The sequence below is a fragment of the Clavelina lepadiformis genome, chromosome 7 (genome assembly GCF_947623445.1).
Source record: "Clavelina lepadiformis chromosome 7, kaClaLepa1.1, whole genome shotgun sequence".
NCBI lineage: Eukaryota > Metazoa > Chordata > Ascidiacea > Aplousobranchia > Clavelinidae > Clavelina > Clavelina lepadiformis.
In genome coordinates, this window is record NC_135246.1 from 1,567,278 (window position 1) to 1,586,323 (window position 19,046).

A 19,046-nucleotide genomic window follows, 5' to 3' on the forward strand; every position below is an offset into this window, starting at 1 on the left:
TTCAAAACGTAAATAAAGTTTTTATACAGATGTTGCTAATTAGATTTAAGTGAGAAAAAACGAAAATAACGAAGACTTCATTATTTTAACAAGAAATACATAAATGGCAATAAGAAAGAAGTGGTCAAAAGCAACTCCATGAGATACAATTAACACAACGAAGATCCTAATCTTTAACAAGCTCATGCATAAATTTCAGCAGTTCTTCTGAGAAGACCTGCCCGAACTTTTTCATGACTTTTGTAAGATCACTCTACGATTGTCCTTGCGTTATTGTCGTCTAGTGGAATTGCTTTTGCGACCGTTAACACTTTTTGATTTGGCAATAAACACCATTCATGTTAAAATTGATGATCCACTTCTTGAACAGACGATTCCAAGTTGTTCCAATATCTATCGTTGATCGAAGCGATCGAATTTGTTAACAATCAGAGCACGTTTCACATCCGTATGATACGATTTTACCTATTTTTTGCGAGGTTGATAAAAAAAAAGACAAAGTAAGGTAAATTTTGTTGGCAACTAAACTAAAATTTTATTTATCTTTACTCTATTTTGCCAGAACATTGCATTAAAAATCTAAAGTATAACAACAAACATGATGCTGAACCAGTCAAAGCAAAACGTGATAATTAGCGAAAGTTTTGAAATTGGCCAATTTTAGAATATATGAAATAAAAACTTTCAGCAATTCATATGGTCAGTGATCTGTAGAGTCTGATTGCATCATCTGATAGAAACTTTGTATAGTATTTCACGCTAAAACTGATTAAAATGTTGAACCACGTTGCATATACAGCGGCTTCACGTAAACATTCCAACCTTTGTTATTTTAACGTGTTACTGAGAGTGAGCCGCACGCTTCATACGCATCCATCATGAGGTTTTGTGAGGATTATAAAGTCAAAAGATTCAAGTTAATCTTTATCTGGTTGGCACTCATTACTTTGACCTCTGTTGGTCTTTTCATTACGAACAACGAGAAGAGGTGGGGAAGAGCTTGTCTTAATTAAAACGTTTTTCGTCGGATGTTTTTCTTTAATTCACTTTTCATGTTTAATGCTTACGTAATAAATTCTAAAGGGAGCTTACTTTGTTTTACAGAATTGAAAAAGCAACGCAAATTTCAAAAAGTTTGGCACCGAAACATTTTGAAAGTAAGTTTCGGAAAGGTTATTGGCTGAAATTTTCTTGAATTAATTGTTAGTATGAAAGTATGTTTTCTGAGAGGTTATTGGCTGACGTTTTTGATTTAAATATTAGTACAAAATTCTTCAGACATTTATCAACTTATCTACCAGATTTTAACTCAAAATCATCTCCAGTATATTCTGGTGACGAATCGCAATATGATCGAAGACTCGCTTTGCTGTCTGACTACCGCCAAGTTATCAAAAAAATTTTCGTCGAAGCAAAACAAGTCAAACGTTTTACGCAAAACCTGCTCCAGGATGCTTCGTTTAACGGAAGCGAAATGGCTGATGACTTTTTCAGAAACGTTGTTCCTTTTAAGTAAGATGTCGATTGAACCAGAAAAAAATTTACACGTTAATTGAAACGTTGTTTGTATGAATGTTGTATTAATGTTATTTACTTGTATGAATAGGTTTGTATGTCGTTGTTTGTAATATCTGTGCTACTTTGGCGATTAAGATTTGCGTGAAAAAGTCAGTTGTAACGTTTAGTGATTTGATTTACAACATTGAAACACTGGGTGACGTCATAATCGAAGAAAACCAAAAGGAGCTGGCACAACTTGGAGAAATTGTTCAGAAACGAATCCATGAATTACAGGCGAGAAAGTTTTTCATTTTAAGTTGTTTCCATTTGTGTACTTAAAGTTTGGTAATTTTATGTAAACTATCTACTTAAAACGTGCATTTTTACAGAACCCAGCAAACTGCAAAACGGCCCGAAAACTTATTTGCAACAGTGGAAAAAGTTGTGGAATGGGATGTAGTTTTCACCACTATGCTGGCTGCTTATTCGTCGCTCTTGGTACAAACCGTACAATGATTTGGGGATCCACAATCAGCAATTCTTTAATTGGCATCGAAAAAGTTTTTTTGCCTCTCAGCGAAACTTGTCAGGAAGCCGACGAAGTTGAGGCTGTGGAATGGCAATCTGGTATCCAACCGAAGTTACTCGATTCAGTATAAATATAAGCTTAATAGAGTTTAAAACTTTTTGATTTACATATTCGGAGATGGGGGATACTTTGCCTCAAGTCTTATATCGCCAAACAGATAAACTTTTTTAGAAAAGTAATTTATCTGTGTCCTGAAACTTTTCTACAATTTTGTATAGATAGAGAAGCTCAAACAACACAAGAAGATGTACCGGTTATAAAAGCAAACGTAGATGTTAAACACACTTTATTCAAGCCCTATACCATCCCAGCAGAATTGAAAGGCAAGGAAAGTATCTTTGAAACAGAAAATTAATTTTCTTAAAGTAAAACTACTTTGAATGCTTTTCATTTACACGGTTAACATTTAATTGCTGTATAGAAAAGATAGTGAAACTTCACAACGATCCAAACGTTTGGTGGATTGGTCAAATTATGAGATATCTATTCCGAGTCCAACCGTGGGTGATGAAGATTGCTGAAGACATTAAAGAGAAATTCCAGATAAAACATCCATATGCATCGTCAGTGTGACGTCCACTCCTTTCATAATATTTGCAAAATATTTTGTGGAAAATTGATGAACATTTATTTTGATTATATTTTTCCTTAGAGTTCAAGTAAGAAGAACGGATAAAATTACACACAGAATTGCCGTTGCATACGAGATATCCGAATACATGGTAAGTTTATGATAAAATTTTTCACCGATGCCACGCGAATGACGTCATCATAACCTTTGTTTGCCGATTGCACAGGATCACGTGACTGAGTGGTTCGATAATTACGAAAAGATTCATGCAAAAAAAGTTTCCAGGAGAGTCTATATTGCCAGCGATGACCAAAGAATCGTTGAGGAAGCTATGTCCAAGTGAGCTTTTTGTACTTTGTCGAACAGAGCACTTATTATAGGCCTATAGTAAACGAATTCATAGACGTATGGTGGACTTTGTAGTAGAGGAATTATTATCTTCCAAGACTACCATGCAGTTCTGTAATTACGGAATAACGACTAACTGACAAAAACATGCTAAAAATAAGATGAATTTTTAATGGCTAAAACTTGTAGATAACCGAAAATGGTATAAACGGCGCAGAAAAAGACCAAATAGCGTCTAAATTTGATCAAAAAGTTAAAAGTAGACTGCATTTAGCGAGATGACCGCTCAACTTTCAACCAATTACTCGAGGTTTCAGGAACCAAACGCACTTTAAACGCCGATTATTTTTCTTATGTATTTGACGGAGGTCGGCGGTACCGTATTCTACGTTTAATGCTTACACTGCATACAAGTAAATAAGATCATAATTACTACAGTGGATTACAGTCATGTTCGCAGATGGACATACAAAAGATTTTCAAATGAAAGAAATTATAGAACAGCACGTCTCATACACTGTTCTAAACTATACACAAAATATTGTAATTATACCACGCGTCCTAACCAATCTTGAGCGGTTGTTGAAAATCCGTTTTCGTGGTGGAGCGGAAACGAGAAACGCTCTTTTTGAAAGAGCGGCTGGCCTGCTCTAATGAAAATATTGCTTCCAAGGAATAATGTAGAGCGCTTAAAAAGGCGGCCCACTGCGACGGCATATAGGCATACGGCATACAGTACATATATACAGCACATACGGCATACAGTATAGGCCTATAGGGCATATTAAAATGCTAATATATTCATAAGACTGTACACAACAAATAAAATGTTTCGCGATAGCTTCAGTTTATTAATAAACTTTATCTTATCCTTCTTTATCTTAAATAAAATAAACCGCAAAAAAAATTTTATTAATTAAAAGATGTTTTGTTCTAGATTCCCCAATTATGAATTCGCTCATTATTGGCTGGGTGAGAAACACAAAAGTTCGACAACGATAAATCGGAATACACTGGACGGATTACTGGCAATCGTGTGTGACGTAATTTTTTTATCGGAGGGCGATTATTTTGTTGGAACTTACAGTTCAAACGTAAGTAACATAAAATTCGCAGATATAGACCTAGATCTGAGCGGATGTATTAATGATGAACTACACTTGTCAATCTTGTGTTTTGGTTCGATTTTTCTAATCGTTTCCAAGCAAGGCAACATGGTCCATGTAACATGGGTAACATTCTGGTGAAAACCCAAACCTATTTTACTGCAGATCGGAACGTTGGTGAAGGAACTGAGGGATTCCCGAAAAGATACCTTTTTCTCAGCTCAAAGCCTCGACTTGGATATGAGATACGGCCCAATGCGATCGAAGCATTCTTGTAAGCCGTTATTTGAGGCTATTGAAGATCACGCGCCAGGAGATAAATCTGAAATTCCACTACAAACTGGTGATGAAATTGAATACGACCCAACAAAGAAAGATTTCTCTTACAAAGTATTTGGCAAAAATAAACGTACAGGTAAAAGTGGATTTTATCCTCTGTACAAAACCAAAGAACTACTGGTGACAGCGTCATATCCTGACTATAACTTTACGCTGGGTTAAATACGCTAATTTATTACTAAATTACGTTGAATAGCCTCGGTTAGTAATTATCAAAGTTTTACCTCGTAGGTTAAGTTGATTGTTATTTTGATCAGTAAAATAAGTGTCATGTTTCGATATTATCAATTGAATGTTTCAAAAGATAGTTGGTATAACGGTTAATATTTCGAAATAATATGTCGAATATTAATATATTAATATATCGATAAATATTAATATTAAAAATACATAAATATTAATATAAATAATATATTAATATATCGAAAAAACTAATACTGTACATATCAAGATTGATTAATGTATCTTCATATACTTATCTTTTTTCATTCAATAGGTAATTTAATTTTTTTTAAAGTGTACGTTGTCTTTTCATTGATGAAATTTTCAATACTACCTTTAGGTTTTGAGTTGTAAGTGATTTGCTTCAGAAATTTTTCACGTCTCATTTGTTTATATCTGGAAAATAAAACCAACTTTACTTTTTCAATTGTGGTCTTGTTTCTGTCAGGCAGAGGCAGATCACTAGCTGGTTGCCTATCGGTAACTTATATACATATCGGCTTCGATGAAAGAAGCTGCAATTACCTGCGTAGCGAACCCACCTGGGTTCGTGCACTTGCTTCAGCATTTGTTAGATCTGAATCCTGCAACGATTTATATTTTCAAGGCCGTCAATCAAGCATCTCAAAGAATAATCTGTTCTAGAAATAGACACTTCTGGCCATAGAAACTTCCGATTGTGACGGTCATAAAATCAACAAAACAACCATATATGCCGGTTCTAATTGTTACAAGTGCCTTGATTTTAATAGTCAGGCTTATTTGCTGAAGCACATAACCTCGAGTGGAGGAAATGGAGCTGGTTTGTTGTCCGATGACGAGCGAAAGAAGAAGTAGCTTTATCAGAAGTAGCGAAACCCAGCAGATCGGACGCCCGCAAAAATGGGAAGATTGTCCAATGGTGTGGGATCCAGTAGTAGAGGTATACAAGACGCCGTTTAAAACAGTGTCGATTTGGTGGGTGTGCGCGCTGCGGCACAACACGTTTGTATAGTATACTAGGGTTAAAGTTGCCGTAGGAAGAGCAAAAGCACCAGCTGTTTGAGGTTTGAGATGTAAGTTTTTTGCGCAGTGACTCAAAAGTGTCGGCGATGCTTCAGCGATCTGTTCAAAGTTACTCCAGGTTATTCGGAGATAGGAAGAAGGTCACAGGCGTGCCATTGATGTTAAATTTAAACTCATCTTTTGCTTTCTTCTTGTTGCCTGCGTGGTTTGGATGGCTGCTGACGCACTGTCCGCTCAGCTGTCACCAGACATCTAGCCTGGGTGGCTGGATAACATTTGGCTCATACGACGACAAATCAAAACATGAATTTGATTTCTTCTTATGTTGTTTCTTATTCACTTACTAGTTTGCAGATAAAGGGTAATGGCATGCTACATAGTTACTTATTCATCTAACTTCTTAAAAGAGTATTTACTGATTATTATGAATAAGTGAATAACTCACCAGCAAACCGATAAACAGCTTTACCCTTGTAGGACGTACGAGCTCGGCCACAATAGAGCAGGAAAAGGTCAGTTTTATGAAGCAGCGATTGATGTTCCGGATCCAACAAAACTGAAGTCTAGACACTAAAAACAAGAAACTAATGATCTTGGATAAACTGATGTTGAAAAAACAGAAACATACTGCATCGTTTGTCGTGCGGGTTAACAAGGAACGGGTTCGAGTTTTAAGCAGAAAGGCTCGTTCGAAAAATAAGCAACATTTTCCCAATTTTCACAAGTCACCTGGAATAGGAAAATGGTCTTAAACTGCCTTAAAATGAGAAGCGTGGCCTCCTAACCAAAGAGGATTATTAACTTGGTAAGTAGAGAGAATACTTTAAAGATCTATGGAACCCTGGGGCAGAAATATCAACCGAAACAACATCAATCTTATGTTTCGGAGAAGGAAGTAATTTCCCTGAGGCCAAAGTTACTAAGACCTCTGAAAGTTGATAAGGCGGCTGGAAGTCTGAAAATCCGACCTGAAACGTTGAAGGCCATGGACCCAGTGGGAATCTTCTGGCTGACCCGTGTGTCTCAAATGGTATGAAGATCAGGTAAAACACCAAGAGATTGGCAAATGGGTATTATCATCCCAATACACAAGATGGAGTGTTTTGATTATTGGGACATTTCTCTGCTTATTCTACTTTGCAAGATGTGTGCTAAATGTCATGAAAAACGCCGTAAAATAGTAGATTCAAAAATTGAAGACATACAGTGTGATTTTCATCCCTATCGGAGCACAACAAATCAAACTTTATCACTTAGGCAAATTTTTAAAAAGCCTTGTGAATACGCAAAATATGTCTACCCCAGTAGTATAGAGCTGCCACCCTAAGAAACTTACCTGCGGGTCCGTTAAGGTTCCCATTAGGTTTCCGCAGTTAGGTTCCCGCAGTTAGGTTCCTATTAGGTTCCTGCAGTTAGGTTCCGGAATTTAGGTTCCTATTAGGTTCCCGCAGTTAGGTTCCCGCATTTAGGTTTTCGCAGTTAGGTTTCCGCAGTTAGGTTGCCGCAGTTAGGTTCCCGCAGTTAGGTTGCCGCAGTTAGGTTCGTATTAGGTTCCCGCAGTTAAGTTCCGGCATTTAGGTTCCTATTAGGTTCCAGCAGTTAGGTTCTCGCAGTTAGGTTGCCGCAGTTATGTTCCCGCAGTTAGGTTTCCGCAGTCACGTGAGCGCCATCATTTTGTAATAATCTTTGGATTGTAGTGAATTGGAAATAGACTAATGAAATATAGCCTATGATAACATACGCGAATTCAAGGCAAGACTATGTCAGGTACGAGTAGCTAAGAGATGGAGACGTTGCAATGAATAACGTCTCCACAAACTTGTTCGCAGTTAGGAAAGTAGAGGTTGCCTATGTACGATCCAAGTCGAAGTAGTTTGTGGTCGAGTTTGCAGAAACGAAAGCAAAATATAGTCTACATAAACTGCTTAAGGATACCATACTACCAGCAGTGGTTCCAATGCATGTGACTTTCATTAAAACACGTTTTCGGCAAGTCAAGACTTGTCTGATAACGCATTGCAGGCCCTTTTTGTTACCACATGACCAGATTTCTTTTTGAGAGATCGCGAACGACACCACGCGGTAATAATCTTTGGATTGTAGTGAATTGGAAATAGCCTAGTGAAATATAGCCTTTGATAACACACGTGAATTCAAGGCAAGTCTGCGTCAGGTACGAGTAGCTAAGAGATGGAGACGTTGCAATGAATGACGTCTCCACAAACTCGTTCGCGGTTAGAAAAGTAGAGGTTGCGTATTTACGATCCAAGTCGATACAGTTTTTAGTCGAGTTTGTCTGACAACTTTTGGTTGTAATTACAACGTTTGTAGAGAAGAAATAGCCGGAGTCCTTAACAACCATATGGTCTATAAATGTCGTGCTTTCCAAATCAGATCGGGTATATTGAAAAGATGAAGTAAGTAAACATGAAACTGTCTTCTGTGAAAAACCAGCTAGTAAAAGAAAAGGAATATCGAAGTTTGAACACGCCACCTCCAATAGAAGTAACATCCGAAAACGCTGAACTGCGAATCTCATCGCTTTCTTACAACACAGAAAATCCATCGAAAAGTAGAGGAGTTAGTAATTCGAACATGCAAGCATTTCGCGTGAAAAGAGAACGTAAGTAAGTATGGGTCATCCATCCTCATATATACAAGACGTACCCAATACCTGTGGATAGAGAGCGGTTATATACAGATACCAATCAACCGGAACGTGTAAATAATTTACCTTATGCTATCCAAAACCATTTCGTGAACAGTGATGTCGAAGATGATATTTCAGGATTTGAAAAAGAAATTACAGAGGACGAAATCGTAACTGCTTTCGAAAAACACGAAGCGTTAGAAATAAGAAAACGTTTTAGAGACATATTGGATGAATAATCCTGTTAACTGCTGTTTGACATTCCAAAAGAACTTGTACCCTTTTATATGCATTGACTTGTTTGTGGCGAAGTGTGTTGATCGCAGCAAATTCAAGTATAAAGAAGTTATAGTAAAGTTAGAATCGTACTCTAAACAAAACAACATGTCGATGGAAACAAAATTTGATATTGGTGGAGTGCAAGGTAAAGGAAGAAAGCTCAATATTGATGCTGCTGCTATCCAAAGGGTGATGACACGCGTGTATCAGGCGTATCTATCGGTGAAAGCAAGAAATGGAAACTACTATGACGTTCCACGCCTCGAAGAAGTGGTTCGATTGATATTCAAGGACCGACCGTGCATCATGCTGCTCACAAAGCCACGATCCGACTTCGTTTCGTTGAGTGTGATGTATTTTTCCGATCCCAACCCGGCGATGTGTGAATAATTTGAGAGAGTGGAAGAAATGTGCAAGAAAGTCAAGCCGGACGGCGTGACAATCCGATTTTCTTGAAAGCCCGTGTTTCAAGCCGAATCCTACTTGAAGTTTGTCTTGAAGAGAGTTCCTGGTTGTAAAATCATTAACAAACACTGTAGACTACTTGATGAAGAAGATCAAAAAGAATTCGACAAAATCATTATGAATGTCATGTTGCATTGAAGTAGAACACGTGTAACAGAAAATATCGTTGTGCAAATGTAGTATAGAAATATCATAAAAGCATGAGCGAATAGTTTCTGTTGTATTTGTGTCAATTCGGTTTGAACTATAAGATAATGATAAGATAAGGTTGGTAACAGATCTTAATTGTAGATTAGTAACCATAATCTTGTTGTCTTAGGTACAAGTTAGTTTGATAAAATTGGCAGATACTTAAGTTGGTGAAAGCATGACGAAACAATATGTAAACAATGTATGGCTTAATTAACCTGGTCATTTTTTTCATATGCAAATCTTTTTTGCACATAAAAAAGGGGTTCTTTAACTTTTTCATCTTACGTACTCCACAGAAATTTTCTACCACAAATTTAATCCCACAAAATAGATGTATAACCCTATTGTTTTAAGATTACATTCCACCAAGAGTACATAAGATTAATAAAACAATGCAAACCTCTGAATAAAAATTAATTTGGTTGTTGTTTCATTTAACAGCAGATTAATAACAAAATATAACACTCCAAATTATCTTTTTATTGTTTGGACATGTTATTTGCAAGTAGGCTATATTAAATTAGCAAATTTACCCCTGGGATTGATGAAATTTACCCCAGGTTATTTATTAATTTATGTAAAGTATTGAGGTGAAATTACCCAGGCTAGTTTGCTAGCTTTGTTTAAGCCAGTTGGCAATTCCAGATGAAAATATCCACTTGAAGTATAAACCTCTGTCACCTGCAAAAGCAGAATAATATCACAAAATTAACATGCAAGTTCTAAGGGAAATGTTTATCTTGCAAAGAAAAATATTTGATTGATATTAAAACTTTTGGTTTTCTAAAATAGTTAGATTACTTGTAAGGGCATGCCCGTTGGATTATGCATGCTAATTAGTGGTGAAAAGGTGCTGTTTACAGAGACTTTGGAACCCAAATAAGAACGTAGTCGATAAGGGTTGGGGATTCCTACACCAAACACCTACAAACATTAAAGAAAATGTTTTCTATATTAATACATATTAGGATATAAATTACAAACTTACTACAATACGCAACCTCTAACTTTCTAACCGCGAACGAGTTTGTGGAGACGTCTTTCATTGCAACGTCTCCATCTCTCAGCTACTCGTACCTGACATAGTCTTGTCTTGAGTTCACCTGTGTTATCATAGGTTATATTTTACTAGTCTATTTCCAAATCATATTTCCAATCCACTACACTACAAAATGGATCTTTGTTTACTTACTTCATCTTAAGAAAGCGATGAGATTCGCAGTTCAGCAAATTTGTTGTAGTTTATGTAGACTATATTTTGCTTTCGTTTCTGCAAACTCGAACACAAACTACATCGACTTGGATCGTAAATACGCAACCTCTACTTTTCTAACCGCGAACGAGTTTGTGGGGACGTCATTCGTTGCAACGTCTCCATCTCTTAGCTACTCGTACCTGACGTAGGCCTAGTCTTGCCTTGAATTCGCGTGTGTTATCAAAGGCTATATTTCATTAGTCTATTTCCAATTCACTACAATCCAAAGATTATTACAAAATGATGGTGCAACTGCGGGAACCTTAACGGATACCGCAGGTACGTTTTTTAGGGTGGCAACTCTGTACTACTTACGCCTACTTCGTTGATAAAAGAGTATGATTGAGTTGCTTGAGATAAGCTCTGGAGAGTATTGCAAAAATGCGGTCTTGATGGTAGCTTCCCTTATCAGTGCTCACTACAAGCGTACGGAGAAATACTAAAACAGGTGGAGAATTCAAGTATCAAATTACGAGTGATGGAAGGCAAAACACTGAATTAGGCACGCGAATCTGCAAAGCAAATGCAGTCATGCGTGAACTTCAACGATCGGCCATCGTAAAGGGAGAGTTTTTTACTAAGACCGAAAAGCTCTTACTCAATTTAGATGGTGACGGAAAGAGTGAGGTTACAGGTGCAGGCTTCATAAAAGAATTTTTAAGAAAAGTTTATGGTGTAACGCTAGTAGATCAAATGCATAGCACAGAAATTCGTAAATCTCTAAATGTTGAGCGCCGAATTTCTTGGAATTCATACGTTCCAACTACGATAATTTGGTCACCAGAATGCCTCAGAAAAACTTGCAAACCAAGTCATGCTTACCACACCAACCGGTAAAAGACCAAGGGTCGGTCAAGAACCAGGACGTACAATTACATTTATTACTGACTGTAAAGTAATATGCAACCTATGTTGTGTAGGCAAAATACTTCGTTTTACTTTACTTATGTCTATGTTAAAATCTGTGATGTCTATGTTGCTCACATGCGCCATGTGACAACCTATATCTAGCTGGACAGTTTTGACATTGACTATATGTTGAATTGACCTGTGAGACACACACGACATACACCAGCTTAACAAACGTTACATGGTGTCAGAAGCGGTATCAAATGGAAACGGCCTTTTCCCAACAATATACGAAATGGATCTTCACAACTGAAACGTCGCTAAAAACTTTACAAAATGGAAACAATTTATCGAATTGACGTTTTCTGGTCCGCTTGCAGCAAAAAATGAAGTGGGAAAATGCAGCTACTTACTATTACTGGTATTACTAGCTGGTTCGTCAAGAAGGGGAACTTTTAATACATTTTCCTTGACCAACGAAGAGAAACAGCAGACAGCAACCATCTTGGACAATTTTCAACAATATTACGTTCCAAGAAGAAACATCACAGTGGAAACTTTTTCACAGAAAATCGACGTACACAGGAGTCATGTGATGCTTATGTTACCGAGCTTCGCAGACTGGCAAGCACGTGCGAATTTAATGAAGTTACAGCTTCATACGAGATTACTGTAACCGGCAATTTTATAAATGCTGATCACCTAAGGGGTGTCCTTCGGGCCAGCAAGGCCTGAATTCCACCCTACCCTGGATATTAGAAATGCACACGGATTTCTTGAAAGTCTTATATTGAACGGCTAGAAAGAAATGATCACTCGAACAGAACAGCTACAAATCTGTGGGCATGTATGGGTGTGGGGTGTGTGTGTGATTTCTATAAGTACAGAACCCAGGGTAATATTACTTATCATCTGAAATTCTTTATTTGCAGTATTTTGTGTACATTTGTTAAACTCAGGAACTATTTTGTGATTTTGATGGCCATGCTAACCCACCATCTTATAGCACAATTCTATTATTGCTATCTTGCATGTTTTAAGCCCTTGAGCTGGGCCACTTTTTCCTGCTCGTTAATTGTTCGTGAGTATGTGTTTTATTTGCTATAACTACAACGGTTAGCATCCTAACTGTCGCTCCGCACAGTTAATATCGAAAAATAAACAATACAATACATTTCTTTTGTTCAAGATGACTTAATTTATGGGTACTTGGAGGGAGCAGGGACGTAGGGAGGAGCCCTAGAAAAAGATTGCTCACAGGTCGCTGTAAAAAAATGCAGTTTGGAAAGTTTACTAAATTAACATGTCTATATATAAGAAGAAACCCAACACCCCAGAAAATAGTAGCCTAAGTAGCCCGAAAATAGTATACCTAAGTGTAGTGAAATATATAGTACGAAGCGAGTTTACCGTTACACCACGAACCTGTGTTTGAAATTTATTCTTATGATATTTGTCAGCTTAATCCTCTGGTTTAAAGAGCAAAAAAGATTTATTGATTGGTTAGTTTTTAATTTTTGTTATTACTTTCACAGTTCTAAGATTTTGAAAGATTTCGACCAGTATTTACTGGAGAGGAAACACCCCTCACAATTTCATTAAAGTTATGGATAGCTCGATTGCCCATAATTTGCAACAATGCAACTTATAAACCTTGTGATAGCGCGTTACAAGCAAGGCTTTTTACATTTGTTTAGTGTTTAACGGCATTTTTTTCTTATCCTATTTTGTTTCTCTGTCTGTAATCTGTAATTTGTGTTTGTTGTTTGTACTTTGGGTTGCCTTTTGTACTGTTTGTATTAGGTTTAGTGGCCATCAGTTGATTTTTAAATTTCGTACAACTTTTGATGCATGTTTGCAGAGTTTTTATTTAGATCTGTTAGAGTTCAATTTATTGGATATATTTGTTTATAATCTCGCCCCACATATGAAGCAAACATATACACGATATAGAGGACACACACAGTTAAAAATCATAAGAACTTTTAACCCAGCGTAAAGTTATAGTCAAGATATGAAGCTGTCACCAGTAGTTCTTTGGTTTTGTACAGAGGATAAAATCCACTTTTACCTGTACGTCTATTTTTGCCAAATACTTTGTAAGAGAAATCTTTCTTTGTTGGATCGTATTCAATTTCATCACCAGTTTGTAGTGGAATTTCAGATTTATCTCCTGGCGCGTGATCCTCAATAGCCTCAAATAACGGCTTTATAGATGGTCCCTTCCTTACTGAGCCGTATCTCATATCCAGGTCAAGGCTTTGCGCTGAGAAAACGGCATCTTTTCGAAAGTCCATCAGTTGTTTCACCAATGTTCCAATCTGGTGTAAAATGGCGTATCCAGCAGCGTGTTAACTTGCTTGTAAGCCATTGGAAAAATCAATCCAAAAACATAAGTGGCAAATTTAGTTCACTTTAGGTCAATGCAAATGTAACCTACATGTGAAGTGTACGTTCCAACGAAGTAATCGCCCTCCGATAAAAGTATTACGTCACACGCGATTGCTAGTAATCCGTCCAGGGACTTTCGACCACTCGGTCTCGAGCTGTGGTTCTTTCCCAGCCAATAATGAGCAAATTCATAATCGGGAAACCTACAATAAAACATTGCCAAATTGATATAATTTTTGTTCGAAGTTAAAGAAATATTTAGGGTAACAAAAGTGCGCTAGGACGTTTAATTTGTTATAAACATGTGTACATACTTATGAAAATGTTAGCAGCTGTTATACACTATACTCTAAGCCACCACAGTCGATCGCAATTTTGAGAGGTTTAATTATTACTTTTGTGTCTTAGAGTAAAAAACTAAAACCAGTAGTAATTCGCAAAAAATGAATTGAGTAATCTCATACTTGGACAAAGAATTATACCGCGTTCAATCAGTATTATACGCAACAATGAAGACGCCTTTTTCAAATCAAATGAAACCTTTCGAAGGCTGTTATCACAAATCAAGCAATTTTTACATTCGAGACAACTATGACTGAGTCATGCACTTTTTTACAAAATCCAAACTATTATATTTGTTTGTACAATACATCCACGTTTGCTTTGGGAAAAGGTTTTGAACAGGAAAGCCGTCCGTTTGAAGCTTTACAGCCTTCAAATGTGTAATTTGCTTAATTTGGTGGTTAACATGTAACTTTGTTTATCAGTGTTGTAAATTGCTTGCAATTAAATCGAGATTTACAGTGTTTCACGCAAAACATGCGAACAGTAAACTATTGCATGAACATTTATGGAATAATATTGAAACTTAGAAAATTGGAAAGCAGCCAGAAAACAAACTTGATGATCATTATAGGGAGTGGAAGGCTTGCATGCCATGCTTCGATTGGCATTTTTAACTTAGTTTTTTGTTTTTTAATAAATTGTAGGTTGTGTGTTTGTTATAAGCCGACGGTAATAACAAATTTATTCCTTGAGGAATGTTTACTGCGTCACTTTTGCGTTAATTTGCCACCTGCTTTGCGCGATTCATCATTGTGGGCATACTACACAGTTTACGGTTTAAAATTGGTTTGGACGCGCTACACTCTACTGTATACAGTCGCAGTGGGCCACCTTTTTAAGCGCTCTACATTATTCCTTGGAAGCAATATTTTCATTAGAGCAGGCCAGCCGTTCTTTCAAAAAGAGCGTTTCTCGTTTCCGCTCCACCACGAAAACGGATTTTCAACAACCGCTCAAAATCGGTTAGGACACGTGGTATAATTACAATATTTTGTGTATAGTGTAGAACAGTGTATGAGACGTGCTGTTCTATAATTTCTTTCATTTGAAATTCTTCTGTATGTCCATTTTCAAACGTGATTGTAATCCACTGTAGTAATTATGATCTTATTTACTTATATGCAGTGTAAGCATTAAACGTAGAATACGGTACCGCCGACCTCCGTCAAATACAGAAGTAATCGATTCATTGCACTTAATTGGTTCCTGGTCACATGATTGACTTGCTAACCGCTCGAGTAATTGGTAGGCAGTTGTGCTATCAACTCTCTAAATGCAGCTCACTTTTAAATTTTTGATCAAACTTTGACGCTATTTGGTCTTTTTATGAGCCCTTTATAGGCTACTATTTACGGTTATCTACAAGCTTTAGCCATTAAAACTTCATCTTATTTTTAGCATGTTCTGTCGGTTAGTCGTTATTCCGTAATTACAGAACTGCATGGTAGTCTTGGAAGATAATTCTTCTTCTACAAAGTCCACCATTCGTCTATGAGTCCATTAAATATAGGCCTATAATAAGTGCTCTGTTCGACAAAGTACAAAAAGCTCACTTGGACATAGCTTCCTCGACGACTCTTTGGTCATCGCTGGCAATATAGACTTTTCTGGAAACTTTTTTTGCATGAATCTTTTCGTAATTATCGAACCACTCAGTCACGTGATCCTGTGCAATCGGTAAACAAAGGGTATGATGACGTCATTCGCGTGGCTTCGGTGAAAAATTTTATCATAAACCCACCATGTATTCGGATATCTCGTGTGCAACGGCAATTCTGTGTGCAATTTTATCCGTTCTTCTTACTTGAACTCTAAGGAAAAATATAATATAAGTAAATGTTCATCAATTTTCCACAAAATATTTGGCAAATATTACGAAAGGAGTGGAAGTCACACTAACGACACATATGGATGTTTTATCTGGAATTTCTCTTTAATGTCTTCAGCAATCTTCATCACCCACGGTTGCACTCGGAATAGATATCTCATAATTTGACCAATCCACCAAACGTTTGGATCGTTGTGAAGTTTCACTATCTTTTCTATACAGCAATTAAATGCTAACCGTGTAAATGAAAAGCATTCAAAGTACACCAAAGAGTTTTACTTTAAGAAAATTAATTTTCTGTATCAAAGATACTTTTCTTGCCTTTCAATTCTGCTGGGATGGTGTAGGGCTTGAACAAAGTGTCGGTAACTTTTACGTCTACGTTTACTTTTATAACCGGTACATGGTCTGGTGTTGGGTTAGCTGATCGTTCTATACAAAATTATAGAAAAGTTTCAGGACACGAATTAAGGCTTTTGCTGAAATTAAATTTTCTGTTTGACGATATAAGACTTGAAACGAAGTATCTCTAATCTCCGATTCTGTAAATCGTAAAATTTTAAGTCTTTCTGCTTTTCCATGTTTATATTAATTCTGAATCGAGTAACTTCGGTTGGATACCAGATTGCCATTCCACAGCTTCAACTTCGTCGACTTCCTGACAAGTTTCGCTGAGAGGCAAAAAAACTTTTTCGATGCCATTTAAAGAATTGCTGATTGTGGACCCCCAAACCATTGTACGGTTTGTACCAAGAGCGACGAAAAAGCAGTAAGCGTAATGGTGTAAACTACATCCCATTCCACAATGCATATCACTGTCACATATAAGTTTTCTAGCTGTTTTGCAGTTTTCTGGATTCTGTAAAAATGCACGTTTTAAGTAGATAGTTTACATAAAATTACCAAACTTTAAGTACACAAATGGAATCAACTTAAAATGAAAAACTTTCTCGCCTGTAATTCATGGATTCGTTTCTGAACAATTTCTCCAAGTTGTGCCAGCTCCTTTTGGTTTTCTTCGATTATGACGTCACCCAGTGTTTTAATGTTGTAAATCAAATCACTAAACGTTACAACTGACTTTTTCACGCAAATCTTAATCGCCAAAGTAGCACAGATATTATAAACAACGACATACAAACCTATTCATACAAGTAAATAACATTAATACAACATTCATACAAACAACGTTTCAATTAACGTGTAAATTTTTTTTCTGGTCCAATCGACATCTTACTTGAAAGGAACAACGTTTCTGAAAAAGTCATCAGCCATTTCGCTTCCGTTAAACGAAGCATCCTGGAGCAGGTTTTGCGTAAAACGCTTCACTTGTTTTGCTTCGACGAAAATTTTTTTGATAACTTGGCGGTAGTCAGACAGCAAAGCGAGTCTTCGATCATATTGCGATTCGTCACCAGAATATACTGGAGATGCTTTTGAGTTAAAATCTGGTAGATAAATTGAAAAATCTTTAAACAAGTTTGTACTAACAATTAATTCAAGAAAATTTCAGCCAATAACCTTTCCGAAACTTACTTTCAAAATGTTTCGGAGCCAAACTATATGAAATTTGCATTGCTTTTTCAATTCTGTAAAACAAAGTAAGCTCCCTTAAAATTTATTACGTAAGCATTAAACATGAAAAGTGAATTAAAGAAAAACATCCGACGAAAAATATTTTAATTAAGACAAGCTCTTCCCCACCTCTTCTCGTTGTTCGTAATGAAAAGACCAACAGAGGTCAAAGTAATGAGTGCCAACCAGATAAAGATTAACTTGAATCTTTTGACTTCATAATCCTCACAAAATGTCATGATGGATGCCTATGAAGCGTGTGGCTCACTCTAAATAAAAGGTTTAACATCAATGATCATAGCGAGTCGTAAACTTCAACAAAGTTTGGATTGTTGCTAGAAGTAAAACCATGTATAACATGGTTTCATTTTTCTATTCAAATGTGCATAATTACTTTCCAACCTAAACCCGCCATCAGACTATAAATTAAACAAACTGTCTATTTCACCGGTAAAAGAGCACGTGGCTGGTCGTGAATCATAAGCGTTTTGGTTACGAGAAAGTAAGCAAAAAGTTCATTTTACTTATTTTATATTTAACAGAAGTTAGGTAGACGTCAGAGTCTGAGTTAAGGTTAGCCCACACTACTGTGTCATAAAATTCAAGCTAAGTGAACAAGAGACGGAAATGTACAATTTTTTCCTGTGCAAACGTGACAGCCTAAAATAAATGACATGGGGTTAAGTTACTAAATTTCTACTCTGCTGCAAAAATCGATGGCACGTCTTACGTTTGTATCAGGTGCGTGTGCAGTAAACATCGCAATACCTGACGAAATCCTTAGGCGCCTTAGACAGCCGTAACATGCCAGGAGTGCGTCAGGTTAATCGCGTCCATTGGTAAAAATGCTCACCTCAAATGCAGGCTAGGTTGCTTTAAAGTCATATCTCATGGCTAAAGAAACCAATTTACGGCTGAGCCTTCAGAAACTTGAAATCGCGTGCATAAAAGCATAGCTTGGAAGTTACATTTATGGTTTGTATATTACACTAACCACTCTAATAAAATTTAAACACGAGATTTCTGTTGTTTTTTAAAATAAGGTTTTCCTGGTTTTCACCATTGCTCCTTCCTCCTGCTCCTTCCACGCATTAAAAACAAACCGCAAGTCGAAATAACGAGGTTCTTAAATAATAAAATAAAATAATGAGCTTCTTACAAAAGCGGATTAATTTCGTAACTGCAAATCGACATAACTAAGAGCTTATCGTTATTTTCATTTTGCTTCTATCAAAACTTATCAGGAAAATCTGTTCAGTGACTTAATTTCACTCTTATTCTTTAAAATTACTGAACCAAAACAGCTAACACGTCATCAATCAGTTACAATTTACTGTGGCATTTAATAGCAACCGCAATAAAAACTTATGATGCTCTGAGTAACAAACTATGGAAGCTGGGCCTTGTTACGTCTTGGTCCTCATTAGCTGCAGGTACCTCATTAAGCATTGCTTTGCGTTTAGTCACAAAACATGGACACGCGGCATTAGCGTAATATCTTTGATACAATACGAGGTGAGCGGAACTCGACAGCATC

At 36.7% G+C, this 19,046-nt stretch overlaps 2 protein-coding genes across 3 annotated transcripts; one reads left to right on the top strand and one right to left on the bottom strand.

Annotated features, from left to right (window-relative positions):
* The first annotated feature begins 566 nt into the window (after positions 1–566).
* LOC143464641 (alpha-(1,6)-fucosyltransferase-like) lies at positions 567–5,031 on the top strand. Of its 2 annotated transcripts, none has more exons than XM_076962537.1 (11): positions 567–988; positions 1,105–1,157; positions 1,326–1,512; positions 1,686–1,794; positions 1,890–2,127; positions 2,308–2,412; positions 2,511–2,652; positions 2,742–2,811; positions 2,887–2,999; positions 3,946–4,102; positions 4,280–5,031. In XM_076962537.1, exons 1-11 carry the CDS (start codon positions 879–881, stop codon positions 4,613–4,615), a joined length of 1,620 nt encoding a protein of 539 aa, XP_076818652.1. In that variant the 5' UTR covers positions 567–878; the 3' UTR covers positions 4,616–5,031. The 2 variants fall into 2 exon arrangements, with proteins under 2 accessions (XP_076818652.1, XP_076818651.1); XM_076962536.1 differs by having other exon boundaries at positions 1,302–1,512; positions 4,280–5,030.
* An 8,214-nt stretch (positions 5,032–13,245) lies between these two features.
* LOC143464642 (alpha-(1,6)-fucosyltransferase-like) lies at positions 13,246–18,381 on the bottom strand. Its single transcript, XM_076962538.1, has 12 exons — positions 18,363–18,381; positions 17,639–17,778; positions 17,471–17,523; positions 17,172–17,382; positions 16,889–16,997; positions 16,556–16,793; positions 16,256–16,366; positions 16,007–16,148; positions 15,848–15,917; positions 15,660–15,772; positions 13,811–13,964; positions 13,246–13,691 (listed from the first exon to the last, which is right to left on the bottom strand). Exons 2-12 carry the CDS (start codon positions 17,746–17,748, stop codon positions 13,356–13,358), a joined length of 1,647 nt encoding a protein of 548 aa, XP_076818653.1. The 5' UTR covers positions 17,749–17,778; positions 18,363–18,381; the 3' UTR covers positions 13,246–13,355.
* Between the last annotated feature and the right edge of the window lie 665 nt (positions 18,382–19,046).

Bases quoted from the DNA above. Each gene is read 5' to 3' on its own strand.
- LOC143464641 (XM_076962536.1), top strand. From the start codon at position 879: ATGAGGTTTTGTGAGGATTATAAAGTCAAAAGATTCAAGTTAATCTTT. The intron at 989-1,104 runs GTGGGGAAGAGC...TTTGTTTTACAG, and splicing joins ATTACGAACAACGAGAAGAG to AATTGAAAAAGCAACGCAAA. The intron at 2,413-2,510 runs GCAAGGAAAGTA...ATTGCTGTATAG, and splicing joins CATCCCAGCAGAATTGAAAG to AAAAGATAGTGAAACTTCAC.
- LOC143464642 (XM_076962538.1), bottom strand. From the start codon at position 17,748: ATGACATTTTGTGAGGATTATGAAGTCAAAAGATTCAAGTTAATCTTT. The intron at 16,794-16,888 runs GCGAGAAAGTTT...GCATTTTTACAG, and splicing joins AACGAATCCATGAATTACAG to AATCCAGAAAACTGCAAAAC. The intron at 13,692-13,810 runs GTAGGTTACATT...ATTTTACACCAG, and splicing joins TTGGAACGTACACTTCACAT to ATTGGAACATTGGTGAAACA.